At 44.4% G+C, this 19,660-nt stretch overlaps 2 protein-coding genes across 5 annotated transcripts in view; one reads left to right on the top strand and one right to left on the bottom strand.

Moving 5' to 3' along the window:
* Nucleotides 1-5,033, bottom strand: part of ABCD2 (ATP binding cassette subfamily D member 2) — a 60,490-nt gene extending 55,457 nt beyond the window's left edge. For 2 of the 4 annotated variants that reach the window (XR_012903507.1, XR_012903508.1), the window contains exons 1-2: nt 3,645-5,033; nt 1,864-2,044 (exon numbers count right to left, since the gene is read on the bottom strand). Coding sequence is in view for 2 of the 4 variants with exons in the window: in XM_006120406.3 (XP_006120468.1) it covers nt 1,864-2,044; nt 3,645-4,580 (1,117 nt within the window). In the remaining 2 variants the exon portion in view is untranslated. Of the gene's footprint in view, nt 1-1,863; nt 2,045-3,644 lie in introns of those variants that run through there. The other 2 variants (XM_006120406.3, XM_075927455.1) reach the window with 2 other exon arrangements.
* An 8,522-nt stretch (nt 5,034-13,555) lies between these two features.
* REDIC1 (regulator of DNA class I crossover intermediates 1) overlaps nt 13,556-19,660 on the top strand; it is a 42,876-nt gene continuing 36,771 nt past the window's right edge. The window contains exon 1 of the mRNA XM_075927437.1: nt 13,556-13,628. Coding sequence (XP_075783552.1) covers nt 13,606-13,628 — 23 coding nt within the window. The 5' untranslated portion in view covers nt 13,556-13,605. The remainder of the gene's footprint in view (nt 13,629-19,660) is intronic.

Genomic DNA, 19,660 nt, shown 5'->3' with positions numbered 1-19,660 from the left:
AATTCAGACAACAGGCACAAATTTCACCTGTTCTGAAAATGATCCATAGGTACGTGGTTAAATGGACTGCATTTAAAATGAGCTTTTCATTTACAAAGTATTGAAAGATCTTTTCACAGAGAATCTTATATGACTTAGGATCCATGTATGTGGAGATCGGTCGAGCCAACTTCAAAGTCATTTTTTGCTATCTATTTATTTAGCTTAGGTATTGCTGGGATACTACTCTTTACAGTTTCTAAGGTCTAATAGGCAGTATCTAAAAATGTTAAACAGGAATTTTTAAATGATCGTATTCCTATTTGAATGGATTTTCCTTCTACAGAAGATAGTATACAATCTCAAACAACAAAGAGTTGTAGTTGTACATGTAAACTGCAAAATGATTTTTGCTTGTTACTGCTTCTTCATTTAACACATTCTTACCGCTCTGCCAAGTTGCACTCCCCCACCCCCCTTAAAAAACATCTGCAACAACATTACAATCAGGACCTTACTTTGCTCTCATTGTTGGAAGACCGGGACATGATCTTTAGAAGACCTGAATAGTGATATCACACAAGTGTGTAACCCAGGGGAGCTGACAGCAATGCTGGGCCCCATAGCAAGGTGGCTTCATGTTCCCAGAAGGGCCGGGGCCTCAGGCAGACTGGATGAGGCTGGGGCACTGAGTGCACCATGCCACTACCCCCCATAGCCCTCAGTGTCACCTGGAGCGTGGTGCCTTCCCCCACAACCCTCGGAGTGGTTGTGCAGCACTCTGGTAGTGATTTAAAGTGCTCAGGGATCCTGGTGTGGACCTCCTTTGACCTTTATAATCACCAGCCTTGGGACAACTTCCTTTTGCCCTCCCCATTGGCGGGCCTGCTGTAACCTGAGCTTCAGTTCCCTTTCTGTACTCTACTTCAAGTGAGAGGCAATGCTGACTCTTACACACGTCAACACAAAATAGAATAAATAAGTATTAATTAATGTTTGGGAAGCATTCAGACACTAAGATAATGAGCAAATGCCACAGCAAAAAAACAAACAAAACAGGAAGTCAGACAGCTTAGCTAGATGGATATTATTTAGTAGTAAAGCAGCAGACATTCAGAGACTTAACAAGCCTTCCCAACCTTGGTTGGGACATGACAGCTACAGCTAAGCTTACAACTTAATGAGACTTCATTACTTAGAGCCTCCCCTGAAGAGAGAGGAAAGTGAGCATTTGATATTGATATTGCAAATATAAAATACAAGATTTATTTTTTTTAAATTTGAGAGACCACCTTTATACATTAAAAAGGACAATAAATGTGTCAAGAAATACTTATAAAATGTTTATCTACAATTCACCTTGACACCTTATTTGAAAAGAGATCCTATCCTACAATTCAGAATGTACTGTGTTCATCAGGTTAAGTTCAAAGATACGTTTTTGTCACTGATACTTCAAGTGGTTTGCCTGTAATTTTTACTCATGCCAGGAGCTACACAAAGATAAGGCATACGCGGTATTTGAATATTATAGCATGGCAGCTACAAATGATATTAAAATGAAATGTGGTCTCCTTATATCACTACTAGGGATGTAAAATGTCCTTTAATTAGTTAACCGGTTAAACACTCTATTTAATCAGTTAACCAATGAAACGGGGAGTGGGGCAGGTATTCCAGCCCACCTGAGCTGGAGCAACAGTCTCTTCTTGTCTGCTGCAGATAGGCTGGAGAAGTCCCTCCTGCCACAGAAGGGAGATGCTCTGGCTGAGTTGGCACATCCATGGATGGGCTGTCACAACATGAGAGGGCTACTTCAGCCCCAACTGGTTAACTGATCATTTAAAATAAATATTTGAAATTTTTTTTAAAAAGTCTTATTACCTCCATCTGCAAATCCAGTTGCTGTGATGATAGGTACAGCCACCATAATCAAACCACAGCTACTCCAAACATACTTCATCAGGAACTGCTCTATCATGATGTACCATAAACGTTTGGACAATATGAGGTTCATTTGGTCTGCCAAAGCCTTGTAACTTTTCTGTAGTTGTTTCATTTCCACCTATAATTTAAAAAAAGTAAGCTCTCACACAGTACAGTAAAAATAGATACACATATAAGTACAATATATACATACATACAACAACCAAATGACCAGTGTTCGGATTTGAATTCTTAATTGCATCTCGCAGTCACTACAGCAAGCTGTGTGGTGCCTATTTATACAAAGGGCCACATGCTCAAGGGATGTCTGCACTACCTACTGGATTGATGCATAGCAACTGATGTAGCAGGGTTCGATTTATCGCATCAGTGCAGAAGTGATAAACTGACAACAGAGTACTCTCCCATCAACTCCAGTACTTCACCAAAATGAGAAAAATAGGTGGAGTCAACTGGACCCCTTTACTCCATTAATCTGAAAAAGTGGGTTGTGCCCATGAAAGCTCATGATACATCTGTGTGTTTTGTTAGTCTGGAAGGGACTGTAGGACTATTTGCTGTTTTTTACGTTTTTTTCCAGGAGCATCAGCTGCTGACTTTATTAAAATACTGTGGTAAGCAGATCAAAGTATGTTGACTTCAGCTACAGGTTTTGGTTCTGGATATCCAACACTCCGGTCACCTGAAGTTGGCTGTGCCCACGAAAGCTCATGATACCATCTACATGTTTTGTTAGTCTTTAAAGTGCTACCAGATTATTTGTTGTTTTTTAAGTTTAGCCTGTACAGACTAACTCGGCTACTTCTCTGAAGACTTCAGCTACTTGCTGAAGTTGCTTAACAGACAAGGCCTTAGTGTAAATCAGCACAGCTCATGGAACTCATTGAGCATGAGTCTGGTTTTACACTCGCTTCATGCTGCCAGAGCAAAATACAAATGAGTGATAAAAGCTGCTCCTCACCATTGAAGTAAAACCAGTTCTAGGTGTGTAATGCAGAGGATTTTTAGAATTACACACCTGTAAATTAAAGCTTAAGATTTGGAGTCTTGAACCTGAAAAACTCCAATTATTCCAGTGAAATATTTTTTTTTGCCTGAGTAAACCTACAGAACTGAGACCTTAAATTGGTATTTCATGTCTCTCAACAATGTGCCAAGAGGAAGTGATAATACATGCCAAGGAAATGACACATCAGTATGACATAATGCAGGAATTTGAGCCAACACAAAAGTGTTGACTTTAACATTTAAATTAGCTGCAAATAATGAAATGCTGCAGACAGTTTTTTGATGCTCATTGCTCCTATAAAAATAAAACATTTATGTTGCCTTACTAATACTTTTAACTGAAAGGACAGTAACATTTCCCACTATTTTTTCACATTATGTGAAATGTTTTCAAAAGCCATTTAAAAAAAAAAAAACACATTACCGTCAAAATTCACAATATAATTTTGAAAAAGTCTTCGATATACTGATTTTTAAATAAACTATCTGTTGCATAAAAAGAACAGATCAAATACTGTACTGAATGTCAGCAACTTTAGGACTATAGTAACTGCAACTTTTCTTAGCTATACAATTACTATGTCAAAGACTGTGTTGTCATCTAAACTACAGCAAAGCTTTCTTCTGGATTATAATAGATCATATCTAGTAATACAGCAACAGTTTTGAACCACCTCAGATTTTAGTCCTCGCCTTTATTTCCATTTTACCTTGTGTCCTCTGTAAAAGGCAATCTCTTCCACATTGGCTATAATCCGAGAATGGACATACCGCAGATAACCCTTTCTGTGAGCTTCTTCAGCGACCAGCTTGCCAAATTTGGGTGAGCACGCTTTAAGCACCCTCGCTGTAGCATACACCACAAGCCCTGCTAGCAACGTAGGCCCAATAGGACTTGCTCCTCGGGACCTGGCAGTCTGGATAAGACTGTAGGACGTCAGCACAACATCCAAGATGGGCTTGGTCAGGTTGGAGTACAGGTGTGCCACCGACTGGGAGAACATCATGAGGTCCTCGGTCAGGGACTGGTCGGGATTCGCCAGCCTCCCATCCATATTGATCACCTTGTAGTAAGTTTGGTTGGCAAAGTAGGTCTCATAAGCATGATCCACTAGGCGAGTGCGGAAGGCTAGGGCCAGCTTGCACTCCAGGTACCGAATGGCGCTGTTCACGAAAGTGGCAGGGATTGCAATCATCAGCCACTTGATTAATTTGATGGCAAAGCTCCTGGGCTGCTTCTCCACGATGCTCCTGACGATCTTCCCATCCAGCCCGGCCACGTAGATGGAGAGGAAGGTCCGAGAGACCAGAGCCACCGAGTGGAGGCAGAGCCAGCCCGATTCGGCGCTCACCAGCTTCGGGAAGAGGATCTTGCGAAGTTCCAGCAGCTGCCTGAAAAATTCCGCATTCACTGCCGGAGAGGCTCTGCCCCGGATCCGGCTGCACTGCAGCGGCTCCTCGCCCCCTCCGGCCCGGCAGGCAGCCTGCAAGCCCTTTTCGCAAGCTGTCTGCTGCAGGCGCTTGCGGAGGACGGGGTAGAGGATCTTCAGCCCGTATGCCGCAGCTAGCAGGCACGCAGCCCTCCTGGCCGCACTGGATCTGGTCCACTTCCCTCGCCCGGCTGCGGCACGCAGCAGCTGGGTCATGTCGCACAGCCGGCGGAGCAGCGACGCTCTGGCGCTGGGTCCTGCCCAAGAGGAAGGCCGCCTAGGCAAGAGGTTCACGGAGCCCCGGCACGCCCCATACCCTGCCGCGGCTCCTTCCCCGCCGGCCGCCCTTGTAGCGACACAGGGAGACGGACGCCAGCTTCCCCGGGGGATGGTTCCCTTCAATGCACCGAGAGCAGCCGCACGCTGTGATCCGCCGCCGCCAGCTCCACCCCCGTCGCCTGCTCATTGGCTGCGACGGGCCGGGGAACTCGCTGGTTCCCGTTGGACCTTTCCCAGCGCGGCGCGCTCTGAACCGCGAGCCAGTGCCCGGACCGGTCGGGTTTGGCACTCTTCGGCCCGAGCGTGCTCAGTGTGGGCTGCTCATTGGCCTTCGCACGGGCCAGCAGCGCCTCGCTCGGTGGCGCCAGACCTCTGCCTTTTCACTGGCAGGCGCTGCGAGGGCCACGCAGGAGCATAAGAGGGAGAAGAGAAAGCGGCACCAATGGGCTGCTCATTTTGCAAGTGTATCACTTCTAGATTTACCTACAGAAAGAGGAACAAAAGGGGGAGGGGAGCGGTGCTTAGAAGCGGCCTAACCAGACTAAACTCGCGAGTGGGGGAAAAGAAGAAAAAAAGATCAGGTATAACCCCACTATAAATAGGGCTGCCAATCCTCCAGGCTTGGGGATGTAAAATCCCCCGTAATTAGTTAACCAGTTAAATGTTATGCTGAACCGGCCAACCCATTGAACTGGGGCAGGTGGGGGGCTGCTCCAGCCCTCACTGGTTAACTGCAACTGGTAAGCATCATCTGGTAAGAATGATGCTTACCAGTTAATCATTCACATTCCTAGCCAGGATTGGCTCGGAGTCTTCAGGAATTAAAAAGTTAATGTTTAATTATAGATTGTCATGTGATTAAATCTCCAGACCAAAATTAACAACTATTTTTCTAAATCAGAATCTGGCTCTATATAAGAACTGCATTCATGGGCCCAGCATTGTAGTTAATTCAGAAGGAGGAGGGGGAAGATGAAGGATAGGCCCCATGTGAGTGAACTTAATTAGCTGGAGGTTTTGAATTCTAAATCTAGGTAGGCAGTTGGGACAATATGAAGGATCAGATGGCTCCCTCTGGGAATATTTTGAAAAAAATACATGTAAACTGAAAATATTGCCCCTCCATCTCATTTTGTATCCTGCTGTAACACTACAACATACAGTGTATTATATTGTCAATCATGTAGCTCTCTCCCCAAGAGAGATCTGAATTTGTCACCTATAACATAAAAAAGAATAATAATACAAACATGTTTTTCTAGACTTTTTTTATTTCCCTTGTTACCCCAACCCCATTTTACCCCCTTTTCCTTTATTTCACGGTATATTGTTTATTAAGAGTATAATCTTTACGAGTGAGAAGGAGTAAAGAAAATGTAAAAGAACAGTTGAGTATATTTCACATTTTAAAAAGTGAAGTAGCAGTACCTCTGTAGCTATAAATGCAATAGTTCTTCCCTCATGTGGTGGTAGAGAATAAATCTGAGTGTTGAAAACACGTTACAGTATTAGAAATAACCATAAGACTAATATACCAAAGGATCACAAACGTTCACAAGTTCATTAACATAAGGCCACTGAAAGGTGAATGACTTAACTCTACTGTAAATCAGCTTATGAAGAATAAAATTAGCTCATATTACTGCTAAAACAGAGTTTTTATGTAACAATGACATTTAGGAAGCATTTTACTCTGGACATTTCAGAAATAGTAAATACTATCATTGTGAAAATCAGAATTGGGGAAAAATCTAATTAGGCACCAATTGCTGGAGTATGAAAGCTCCTCCTCCGCCCCAAACAAACCCAAAACAAGACAAGTTCCAGCAGATCAGCTATTTTTCTGCCTCTTTTGCTAACAGAGTTGCAGGAAATGTTTTTCATTCTATACTCATTGTTGATTGGAGGAGTTGTGTAGGATGGATGGAAGTGTAATATCAATGCAATTAGAATATTTTGAATTCTATATATTGTTAAGGGTGCTTAGTAGTATGGATGGGTGTCTTTATCTTTTTACTGTGCAAATAAAATAAAATAAATTAGAGCTTAGAAGGCAGGTTTATTGAAATGTGAGTTAGCTGTACTCTGTTCTCTGTCACAGTTGCACATACCCAATTGCACTAGCTCTTATTTTGTCAGTAAAACAACCAGAATACATACAACTCAAAAATATAGGAACCAGATATGCTGACTAAGAAAGTGTCCAGTTCCAGCATTCACAGTTTTTGTAATCACAGTTTCCATTTCATCATTGCATATTTGTACTGTTCCATGCATTAGTCATAGCATTCTCTTAAAAATCATTTGCCAAACCACAGTTACTTTTTGCTTCTGTATATCTGCTGACTTGTGGCTGTACCAGAGTCTGAAAGACTGAAGCTTTCAGTCATGCAAAGCCTATGAGAACATTCACATGAAACAAAAATCCCCCGGCTTTATAGTACAGGCAGTCCCCGAGTTACGCGGATCCGACTTATGTCGGATCCGCAGATATGAACGGGGATTTTCTCGCCCCGGAGGACTGGAGTGGCGGGACGCCTGGTCCCGCCACCCGCCTCCTCCGGGGCGAGAAAAGCTGCTCCCCGTCTCCCTGGTCTGCTGCGGGAGCCAGCAGACCAGGGAGACGGGGAGCAAAGCGGCGCAGGACCCGGGGCCGGACCCGCGGCCGCTTCCAGATCAGCTGGAAGCGCCGCGGGTCCGGCCCCGGGTCCTGCGCCGCTTTGCTCCACGTCTCTCTGGTCTGCAGACCAGGGAGACGCTGACCAAAGCCGCGCAGGACCCGGGGCCGGACCCCCGGCGCTTCCAGCTGATCTGGAAGTGCAGCGGGTCCGGCCCGGGTCCTCCGCCGCTTTGCTCCGCGTCTCTCTGGTCTGCTGGGGGGGACGCAGCTAGTGCCCCCCTCAGCAGACCAGGGAGATGTGGAGCAAAGCCCAGGGCCTGTGGTAGAGTAGGTGGGGCGCTGCCGGTTGGTCCCACAGCACCGCTCCTTGGCGCTACTGGACCAACCCGGCAGCACCCCAGCTACTCTGCCCCAGGAGTCCTGATTCAGCCGCTGCTGATCAGTTTCAGCAGTGGCTGAATCAGGACACCTGGGGCAGAGCAGCTGGGGTGCTGCTTGGTTGGTCCAGTAGTGCCGAGGAGCGGTCGCGCTACTGGACCAACCCAGCAGCACCCGAGCTGCTCTGCCCCAGGCGTCCCCAAGTTAGCCGCTGCTGAAACTGACCAGCGGCTGACTACAGGAAGCCCGAGGCAGAGTTGCTCTGCCCCGGGCTTCCTGGAATCAGCTGCTGATCAGTTTCAGCAGCAGCTGACTTGGGGACGCCTGGGGTTCCTAAGTTGAATCTGTATGTAAGTCAGAACTGGTGTCCAGATTCAGCGGCTGAATCTGGATGCCAGTTCCGACTTACATACAGATTCAACTTAAGAACAAACCTACAGTCCCTATCTTGTACGTAACCCGGGGACTGCCTGTACTGTAATCAACAAGAGCAATGCATGTTTTGAGAACTTGTGAAAAGCCTGAACTCTCAAATTGAATTACCCACTTTCTTCTGTTCTTGCTGCCCTGAGATTTTTGCTCTTTTGCAGTCACTCTCTCTATAACCTATAATTATTGCGAAGTTAACTATATATGGGTTTTGTTCTTTTTTATATGTCAACTGGCTTCTTCACCACTATAATGCCCGTCATTACTTGTGGATATTATAGCAAAAGTAGAGCTAGAATGTAGGGGGCAAGCAAGGGAATAATTTAATGATGTCATCCAGCCTTCACACGTTTTTCAAATTTTCTCATATCTTTTGAATAATAAAATAAAATGCAAAATTTGAGGTAGAGCCCACTTACCTAATCTCCTCTGAGTCAGTTCTATTGGGATCTTGTAGAGTCTGTAATGGATGTGGGAATGATAGAATGTTAATAGAGAGTGGGAGCTGGCTGGTGTGACATTGAGGTACTTGAAATGAAAGTCTAAGATAAGTGTAAAATAGATACATATTGTATGTCCCATAGTCTTGTGTTTTGTGCTTTCAACATTTTAAATACATTTCATTAATATATGCATACATTTGCACACACACACCCCTGATTTCAATGAGAGTTGACTGGCTTAGTGTCTTACATAGTAGGTCCTTCAACATCTACTTTCCCTATAATTTTTTCTTCTGTATTTCTAAAATATACTGATTAGTGAACTATGGTCTACTGGGTCTGCCGTGAGGGCAGGGGACTGGACTTGATAACCCCTCGAGGCACCTTCCAGTTCTAGTGTTCTATGATTCTATGTTTTATGATACTATTTCTCTCTTCGGTTTGGTGGAATTCTTAGAATTTCTGTTGCTCTTCTGTAAACTAGGTGTTGAGATGTTAGGTTGAGCAAATATTGTCTTCTTCTATTTGTATTAAGAATTATCCAAATTTCTTCAGTATATTAGTGCATATTATAGTATCTCTAATATTTTGTGAACTTGGTTTTTTATTTTACTGCATATGGCTATATACTATTGTAGGAAGACGGAGAGGGGACATGATAGCAGTTTACACGTATCAAAAAGGGTGTTACAAGGAGGAAGGAGAAAAATTGTTCTCCTTGGCCTCTGATGATAGGACAAGAAGCAATGGGCTTAAATTGCAGCAAGGGAGGTTTAGGATGGACATTAGGAAAAACTTCCTAACTGTCAGTGTGGTCAAACACTGGAATAAATTGCCTAGGAAGGTTGTGGAATCTCCATCACTGGAGATATTTAAGAGCAGGTTGGTTAGACATCTATCAGAAATTATTTAGACAGTGCTTGGTCCTGCTGTGAGGGCAGGGGATTGGACTTGATGACCTCTCAAGGTCCCTTCCAGTTCTATTATTCTATGATTCTGTGATTTTATGTACCATGGGATATCCTTTCTGTTGATAACGTCTGTACAGTACTTAATCTTGGGGCTGAACTTTCACAGATTAAATTAGATGTAAACCCTCAGATGGGTAGGTAATTGTTTAAAGTAACCTCTAAACTCCAGATAAAGCTACAGATTTTTTAAAATGCCCTTTTTAGCTCCCTTTGTCAGTGACTCAAGACTCTCATCTAGACCACTTTGGGCTGAGGATGCATCACAGCAGCAAGTAAAGTAATTTTTAAATATATTTTTTGTGTTCATCAGCACTCATTGAAACAGCACAGAAAACTAATTTTTCTTGCCCTTTTCAAGGAAGGGTTTAAGACACATTGGCAGGGGAGTATATTCAGTCAGTTTTATAGCTAACCAAGGTATCTGAATTACAAGAGTTGAGAAAGTAGTACTTTTAGCTGGATCAAGACAAAAATTTTCAGCAATAAGTATCTAATTTTAGGTAACCACTTTAATATTTAGGCATCTAAAGAGCATCATAGAATCCTAAGGCTGGAAGAGACCTAAAGAAGTCATTGAGTCAAGCCCCCTACCCAAAGCAGGACCAACCCTAATTAAATCATCACAGCCAGGACTTTGTCAAGCCATGACTTAAAAACCTCTAGGAATGGAGATTCTTCCACCTCCCTAGGTAACCCATTCCAGTGCTTCAACACCCTCCTAATGAAATAGTTTTTCCTAATATCCAACCTAGACCTTCCCTACTGTAACTTGAGACCATTGTTCCCTGTTCTGCCATCCATCACTACTGACCTGATTTTCTGCAGAGCTAAATACCAACAAATCTTCACATAATTCAACAGAAGTATAGATCCCCAGTGCCTTTGAAAGTTAGGCCCATTTTATTTAGTTAAACATGGGTTTAATTGCCTAATATTTGATGACAGGACTGAAACGTATGGCCAAACAGCATAAAATGTGTTAAATTAACACACACAAAAGTTCAGTAGTAATAGTTATGCTCTGAGTGTCTTCAGATTTTATCATACATTCATTTGCTAAGTAAACACATTTACCTAGATCCACAGAAGTATTTAGGCACCCTAAACTCCAATCGCAGGCACTTAAGGGTACGTCTAGACTACATGCCTCTGTTGGCAGAGGCATGTAGATTAGGCTACCAGACACAGTAAAATGAAGCGGCGATTTAAATAATCGCCGCTTCATTTAAATTTACATGGCTGCCGCGCTGAGCCAACAAACAGCTGATCAACTGTTTTTCGGCTGAGCGCGATAGTCTGGACGCGCGGGTGTCGACATCAAAGGTATTTGTCGACCACCCAGGTAAACCTCATCCCAGGAGGCATACCTAGGTGGTCGACAAATACCTTTGATGTCGACACCTGCGCATCCAGACTATCACGCTGAGCCGACAAACAGCTGATTAGCTGTTTGTCGGCTCAGCGCGATAGTCTGGACGCGCGGGGGTCGACATCAAAGGTATTTGTCGACCACCCAGGTATGCCTCCTGGAATGAGGTATACTTGGGTGGTCGACAAATACCTTTGATGTTGACACCTGCGCATCCAGACTATCGCACTGAGCCAACAAACAGCTGATCAGCTGTTTGTCGGCTCAGCGCGGCAGCCATGTAAATTTAAATGAAGCGGCGATTATTTAAATTGCCGCTTCATTTTACTATGTCGGGTAGCCTAATCTACATGCCTCTGGAGACAGAGGCATGTAGTCTAGACGTACCCTTTCTCTATACGGGTCATGATTTTATAGATCTCTATCATATCCCTCCTTGCTCTTCTCTTTTCTAAACTGAAAGTCCCAGTCTCTTATAATCTCTCTTCAGATGGCACCTGTTCCATACTCCTAATTATTTTTGTGGTCCTTTTCTGAATCTTTTCCAATGCCAATGTATCTTTTTTGACATGAGGGGATCACCTCTATACACAGTAATCAAGATGTGGGCGTACCATGGATTTATATAGAGGCAATAAGATATTCTCTGTCTTATTCTCTATTCCTTTTTTTCCTATAAAATGAAAAGAGTTACTAAGAGACACAAGAATAATTTATAATTATGGAGAAAAGTTTATTTCTCATACACTAATTGAAAATTCAATTTTTATATATCTACTTTTGGTTAGTAAATACAGGGGTTTACATTAGCTGTTCTAATTCACTTTCCTCCATGTGAGTCAGCCCTGCTGAAGGAAAGCAGAGCTGGAGTCCTTACTGAGAAGAGGCTGTAGACTCTGTCAGTGCTCACCTCAACAAAAAATTGTTGACCTGATTGTGCCCAAAGAAAAGCAGCAACCTTATAATGGTGCCTCTCCTACGCAAGTACCTCTGGTACTGGTACTTCTGAACAATGTTAGAGGGAATGCTTGACAAAGGAATGCAGGACAGAAACTGTTGTTTCATGAGGCGGTTATAAAAATGATACCAAATACGTGAATTCTTCAAGGCTGTTTCTCCTGTTGGGTTATTTCAGTTTCATGAACAAAGGAAATAGCTTTGCTCTGCACTTCGCTGCAAAGAAAGCCAATTGAAAAAAATATAATGAAACTCAATATCTCTTCCCTCTAAAAATGAGTAAGAACAGTAGTGCCTTGCATGTGTGATATCGTCCCATACCTGAATGAGTCCATTGTCTAAAAGCTTTCATATGTTGACAATGAAAACTTATTTAAACATTAGAAATCCTGGCTCAGATTTATCCCGGGTGTTACTTCACTACATTAAGCTCTGACTATTGGACTTAAGTCAGAAGGGGACACTACCTGGTCATGGACTGGCAGCGACTATGCAATCACCCACAATTAACTTGGCTTCACCAGATCAGAAATAATCCTGTGGAGTTCTTAGATGCTTGGAGTAAAGCATACGGTACAGTCATGTACACTGTACTACAGTTCTTCATTCTAAGCATACTTTTGTTACTTCACTGACTTTACAGGGTTTACATTACAGATAAATGTGATTCCGTATGTTAAGTTTGTTTGAAAGTCTTTTTCATTTTGGTCTCAATTGGGGGAGGAGGATGTCAACACTAAAAGGTAATCAAGTAATTTAAATCCTCAAGCAATTTTTCTAACTGTCAGATCCAGTAATGAAACAAGTGAAACAGTTGCTTGTAATCTTTAAAAATGAAAGTGTTATAGAAAATATCAAACCTCTAAGACAAAATTTAACTCTCATATAATGGCAAATATGTTGTCTTAAAGTCAGTGAGGCGGTGCCTTTTTGTATCAGGCCTGCAACTACACCATAGCCACAATCATAGAAAATAAGGCATTTATACTGGGTGGAGATGTAGATAAAAAAGATTGGCTATTTCAAGTAACACACAAAAGCGCGCGCACACACACACACACACACACATCCATTTAAAATCTTCATGATGGATATAGTTAGAGGGACACCTCAAATTAAAAATCTTGTTTTTGTATGAAAACTTTTTAATCTACTATTGTTACATCTATATTTACAATAAAGGAAATTCAAAGCCAGGATCTGGGTTTTAAGAAAAAACACCAAATATTGCTTGACTCACAGTAAAAGCACAATAGTTGGAAACAATGTGACAAACAAGGGACATCTTGGGGTTTGGGGGGAAACTTGGAAAGACCTTTGGGGACCAGAGACAGCCTGTGTGGAAGGGAAGATGGTAGCTTGTTGGCAGGCAAAGGAACAGAATCTTGGGAACCGTCCACCTCTTCTCATTGTGCCCCGTCACATTAGCCTTCCTCAGTCTCAGAGCCTGTGAGACAGGGCCTCAAACCTGTGGTCCCCAAACCTGTGACATTCCTTTCCTCCTGGTGCACATGGCAGCTAACAATTCCTCTCTCCTGCTCCCCTCAGAGTAGTCCATGCTGGCTCACTGCCAGGAGAGCACAGGGAGAGGAAGAGGAGGGACAGGCTCCCTCCCTGCTGTCAGTGCAGGACTCCCACTGGTCGCAAACAGTCACTACAGAAGACCTTCTGCTCAGCCTTAGCTGCAGCCAGTCTGCAGGCAGGCTTGCTTGGGGTGGGTGGTCATTTGTGAGAGTCACCCCCCCCCCCCCCGACCAGCAGCTCTCCAAGCCCCCAGCACTCATTTTCTTGGACAATGAACTGGGTTGGTGGCTCCCGGTAAGTGAAGTTCATCAAGGGCCTTGTTGTTAAGGCACAAGTAGGCCCCGAGAGAGCCTGAGGCCTCAGTTCCCATCCCAGAGTGGGCAGCCTGGAGCCGTGTGCAATGGGGCCTACACGCTTTCTGCACTGACTCAGCAACTTGCAATGGGGCCTTCGTGATTCTCCTCCCACATCCCAGAGCGGGCAGCCTGGACCTGTGTGAGATGGGGCCTAGACACTTCCTCCAGTGCTTGGCAGCATAGGGTTGTGTGTGCTGTCTCCACACATTTCTCTCCTCCCCACCCCCACCTCAGAGAGCCTGAGGCTGCACAAGATGGGCTTACACACTTCCCCCACTCTCAGACTGCTCAGCGTGGGGTTGTGTGTCGTGAGGCCTACATACTTCCCTATCCCTCCCCCACAGACTGGGTTGCTTGAGTCTGTTTGCAATGGGGCCTACACACTTCCACAGCCCATACCAGGAAGCTTGGGACTACACATAATGGGGCCTATGCACTCCCCTCGCCCTCCTCACTAGATAGTACGGCGCTGTGCACTTTGAACTTGACAGGGTCAGTCTGTGTGAAGGGGTCTCCCTTTCTTGGCCTCCCAAACACACACCCCTCATTTGTGCTATTCTCAGGAGTCTCTTCCCATAATTGGGAAAGGTGGGCCATTCAGAAGGAGCTTCATCACACACTTACCCCTTTATTTTTTGTTAGGGCAGTGCAGGGCTATGTATGAGAGAAGTATCTTCTCTCAATCTGTCACAACTCGAAAGTGCCATAACAGAAAGTCTTGTTACTGGAGTGTCACGTGATCTACATTTCCTTAACTACATAAATGAAGTATGTACATTGGTAACTGGGACAAGTATTATTTGACATAATAGTAACCATTTTGTTCAGCAGCATAATATCATTAGCATAAGAGGCTTTTATACAAAATTTTAAGTTAGTGTCAGTCTATTAGTACTTGTTTAAAGTTTTTAGTAGGACAGCATTTAACATTTGTATATAAAAAATGGATGCATTCACAGAAGATAATTTTAGTGCAGGATAATTTTAGAACAGGAATTAGGGGTGACAAATATTTATTAGGCTTTCTAGTCCTTTCTTGCACCTGTGCAGGATTGAGCACGTCTGTGTATTTTGTCAACCTATTTTCAGTTTTGATAACACACTGAAAATTTTCTTTCTCTGAACATGGTGCCTTACTTATAGCAGCCTGAATTAAAGACCAATCTCCAATTTTAGCAAATTCACCCTTTGTTTCTCTTATCTTAGATTCTCAGAAGAGAAAGATAAAATGTCTTTAAATAGACTTCCTTTCTTTCACTTTCTGATTGAGAAGACGATCTACCACACCTTAATAGCTTTAGGGTAAAATTTTCAAGATAATTACGTGCTTTCTAAAACCCTAGCCTTATTTATTACTCTCAGTTTCCCTATTAGACAGAGACAATGTTTTCTCAGTTCATAAGATGTTTTTATTCAAACAGAAAACAAATCGAAGAAAAACAATTAAATAATTTAGGTCTGAACCCGGTAAAGGGATTTTGCGCACAGACACATGTGCACATCTGCCCACATCAAGCCCCATTGTAGGATAGGGGCTTTGGTCACTGAAATATATTTTGTTTAATTATAGCCATCTGATTCTTTGCCCTTAATATAGGCTATAGCGCTTCCCTCCACACACTCACAAAGTGAATGTTTGCTCCCAGCATTGTTCACTCTGCTTGTGTGTTCTACCCCATCTCTGTTGTGTATATTTAAATTGAAACCTCTTTAAGGCAGGAATCTTGTGTTCTATCTATTATGTTCTACCATATTCCTTAGGAACTACAGGCAGTCCCCGGGTTACGTACAAGATAGGGACTGTAGGTTTGTTCTTAAGTTGAATTTGTATGTAAGTCAGACCTGGTACATATTGTAGGGGAAACTCTAGCCAAACATTTCTCCAGAGCTCAGTTTTATTCTCCCACACCTCACTTCCCTCAGTCCTTTATTCTCAAGCTGAGGTGTCTGCTGAGAAAAGCCACTCTGCATCTCCCTGGTCTGCTGTGGGGGGGGCGCTAGCTTCGCGTCTCCCTGGTCTGCTGGGGGGAAGCAGCTAGTGCAGGGTTGCCTCACCCCGTTTGTAAGTAGGGATCCGATGTAAGTTGGATCCATGTAACCCCGGGGACTGCCTGTATTGTAATAAAACATGACTAATCATATGGTATTTGGGAAGGATGAAGTAAAAATTGAGTGAGAGTTTTAGGGAACTCTTCCACCATTGTTTTAGCAAATATTGAAGATATGATGCTGGCAGCTATTCTACACTAGAGCTCCTATCATTGGGAACTGCAATGGTACAAGAGCAATGGTATGCAATTTCTCTAAAATTGTCATTGTGCAAAAGGCCCAATTGTCTCATTTAGAGATTTGATAGACCAAGACACATTGTAAATCTTTAGGCTTAATTTTAAATGAAATTAGATTCATTTAAATGAAATTAAATGAAAGTAGATTTTTTAAAAAAACTTTATCTTTCTGATTTTATTTTCCAGATCATTTTAACTTTTATATTTTATATTTTTAAAATTGTTATTACCAGTCATAGATTTATGTTAATTAACACATTTTGTTCTTGCAACTTTTGAAAAGTTTGAAACTTTGTATTCTGCAACCTTTGTAGCCTGAATTGACTATAATCTTTTATTAATATCTGCTACCTGATTTGTGTCTTTCGCCAGTAGGCTGTGCCACCCTGAAATAAAGAGCCGTACCTTATTTACTGTAACCTTTAGGCTCTACTACTCTAGACAGAGACCAGTTTGTATAGACTAAGAGAGGCGGCCAGCAATCTGATAGACAACCAGGCAGCGGCCACACGCCTGGATACTTGAAACCCAAGGACGGGATGCGTATACCCCCGACACGTGGTGAAGAACGTGGACAAACTCCAGGATCTGCTGAGAGGTCCAGGTAGCAAGAGTGGCACAGGAAGCCTCTCTTTGTTCCTGTAGTTTGATGAAGAAATGGATATGGAGTAATTCCTACAGTGGGTGGTGGAAAACCAGAAGCAGCAAGCAACCCAGCACCAACAGCAGCAGGCGCAGCTGATATAGCAGCTAATTAGGGATGTTAAATATTGATTAATTAACTAATCAAATAGTCGATGGGTTTTCCATTGACTATTTGATTAGTCAGTAGGACTAGCATGCGTTCCGCCTTTTAAACATTCCAGAATCCCAGCAGGGGCTCTTTTGCATTTCAAAGATTGAAACACTACGTGGAGCCCGGGTCCAGTGGCGAATTCCCCCATGCGCTCCATGCGGGCACTTCTGCTTTGAAATCTACAAGAACTCCAGCCCGGCATGGAGCCTGTTTCAGTTTTTGAAATATACAAGAGCCCCTGATGGAAGGAAGCACCACCACTGTGCTCCTGCCCCGTCCCACAGAACTGGAGCTGGGAGGGACCGGCTTTTTAGCCAGTTCCCCCCAGCAGCTGCTTCTCTCCCCCCGCCCCACTACATCTTTGTGATAGAGGCAGCAAGCGCGGGAGGGAAGAGACTAGTCAACCAATTTATTGACTATCTCATAAGCTTTTGCTTATCGGATAGTCGACTAGTCGATTAGCCACTTACATCCCTACAACTATCCCACCAGTACCAGCTCCATATGGCGCAATAACTGCAGGTATTCAGTGAGATCAGACCCAGCAGGAAAGTCCTCTTCAACAGGTAGCTGCACTGCTACAGCCAACAGGTCCACCAAACCCTGTTGCCAGGGACACAGGGACAGGAGATACCGGACTAGGACTGCCCATTTGGCTAACAAAAATGGGGCCAGAGGATGACCTGAGGCATTTTTAGTTACCTTGAAACGGGTTGCTATGGCTGCTTGTTGGCCCCAGAACACTAGGCTACCATATTCGCCCCTTACCTAATGGGGCCAGCGTAGACCACATATCACAATCTACATTCCCAAGAAGCACTGGAGTAACCACGGGTGAAGGCGGCCATTTTAGATAGAACCAGTATCAGCCCAGAGATGTACCGGCAGAGGCTGCGCAAGGAAGGGTACCTCGCTGGGGCCTGGCCACAAGTGACTTGAAGTGGCTTAACCCGGAGGGCTTAACCGGACCCCAAGTCACAGAGACAGTAGCCCTGGAGCAGTTCATACAGGTACTCCACACAGGAACCAAGGGGTGGGTGCAGCAACATTGGCCAGTCACGCTGACGGCTGCAGTAAGCTTCATGGAGGATTACCTACAAGCAGAAGAAACCAGAGGCTAAACTCTAGAGGAAGAGAGCTTAAGGCGATGAGAGGGTCCGGGGGTGAGGGATACCATGGAGGACAGAACCATTGGAGCCCCCCCACACCTATTACACCCAGCAGGCCGAAACTCACAGGACAGAACACCAAAGAGTGGAGACCCACGATACCACAGGAAAAGAAAGACCTCCACAAGGGGAGAGAAGCCCACCCCAGGATGAGTCACGATCCACAGGCCCCCCAAGATGGTTGTTGGAAGTGTGGCCAAGGAGGACACCTCCAGAAAGACTGTCGCTACATGGATTGCAACTGTGGACAGGTCTGGGTGGCTGGGCATTGGGCATAGGAACCCCAATCCAGAAAATTGGTAATCCCTGTGGTAGTGGAAGGCATGAAGGCTACCGCTCTGGTGGACTCCAGTTGCAACCAGACCATTATTCGGGAATGCCTGATGCCAGACCTCCAGCTAGCTGATGAGCTGCTCAATCTCTAATATATCCACAGAGACACATATCCCTACCTGATCGCCCATGTAAACTTCTAGGTCTGGGGCCAAAGGGAGTTCATCTTGATAGGTGTGGCACCCCAGCTGACCTGCCCAGTGGTGTTAGGATGGGATTGCCCCATGTTTCAAGAGATCATGAGGGAGTGCAACTATTGCCCTAAAAGAAAGTGGCAACCTAGGGCTACAGAAGAGAGGATACTGGGGCTTCCCATGGAGACAGACTCTCAAGAAGGTGCCTCTAATCATCCAGGGTCCATGATAGCCGGATGCAGGTGAAGACATGCCAGAGGAGGACATCCAGGTAGAGCTGGAGAGACGTAGACTTCCTGAGAGAACAAAGGGAAAACCAAACCCTGGCTAGGTGTGGTAGCAGACTAAGGTCCATGACCCAGAAGAAACAAAGGAGGCAAGATGCCTGCAGGGGCCACGCTTTGAGATCCAGAAAGACGGACTGTATCGAGTGGTGGCAGACCCCAGACATGGGAGGAGATACATCATTTACTAGTCTCTTGGAGGCTATGCCAGAGTCTCCTACATTTGGCACATACCACTCCCTGGGCTGGACAACTAGGCTGGGAAAAGACCCTACAATGAGTGGCACACCAGTTCTTTTGGTCTGGTATACACCAAGACTATTGTGTTTCATACCCAGAATGCCAATGAGCTGGGCCTAAGGGCACACCCAAAGCCCCCCTCATACTTCTACCAGTAGGTGTACCATTTGAGCAGTTCAGAATGGATCTTGTTGAACCATTGGAGAAGAGCAAGATGGGAAACTGATTCATCCTGGTGATAGATTATGAGACCTGGTATCTTGAAGCTGTGTCACTTTGAGTAGCTACCATGAAGAATATCACAAATGAGTTGGTGAAGGTATTTGCTAAGATTCACCAAGAAATCTTGATGAATCAGGGTCCCAAAGTCTCATCCAAGCTAATTACAGTTGTGTTAGTTAATGCACATTCAAACCCTCCTGACATCAGTATATCACCCTGTGACGAGGTACATTGTCCCCGCACTATAGAACAGATTGTGGATTGGGCCCTCTCCCACAGCCTTGTCGGGCATGCTCACTGGTGATCAGGGGTATAAAAGGCCCTGAGACAGCTCACTCAGGGCTAACCGCTGAAGGGGAAGGACCTGCAGAGCCAGCTCCAGAACCCAAAGAGCCAATGCAGCCTGAGCCAACTCAGCAGCCGCTGCAGCCCCAACAGCAACTGCAACAGCCACGGCCCTGGAGACAGGCTGGAAGTACGGCAGCAGAGAGACACGCAGGGTGG

The sequence above is a fragment of the Pelodiscus sinensis genome, chromosome 1, assembly GCF_049634645.1.
Source record: "Pelodiscus sinensis isolate JC-2024 chromosome 1, ASM4963464v1, whole genome shotgun sequence".
Classification (NCBI taxonomy): Eukaryota; Metazoa; Chordata; order Testudines; family Trionychidae; genus Pelodiscus; species Pelodiscus sinensis.
The sequence above is the reverse complement of the archived record's forward strand: the minus strand, read 5'-3'. Positions and strand labels throughout refer to the sequence as shown.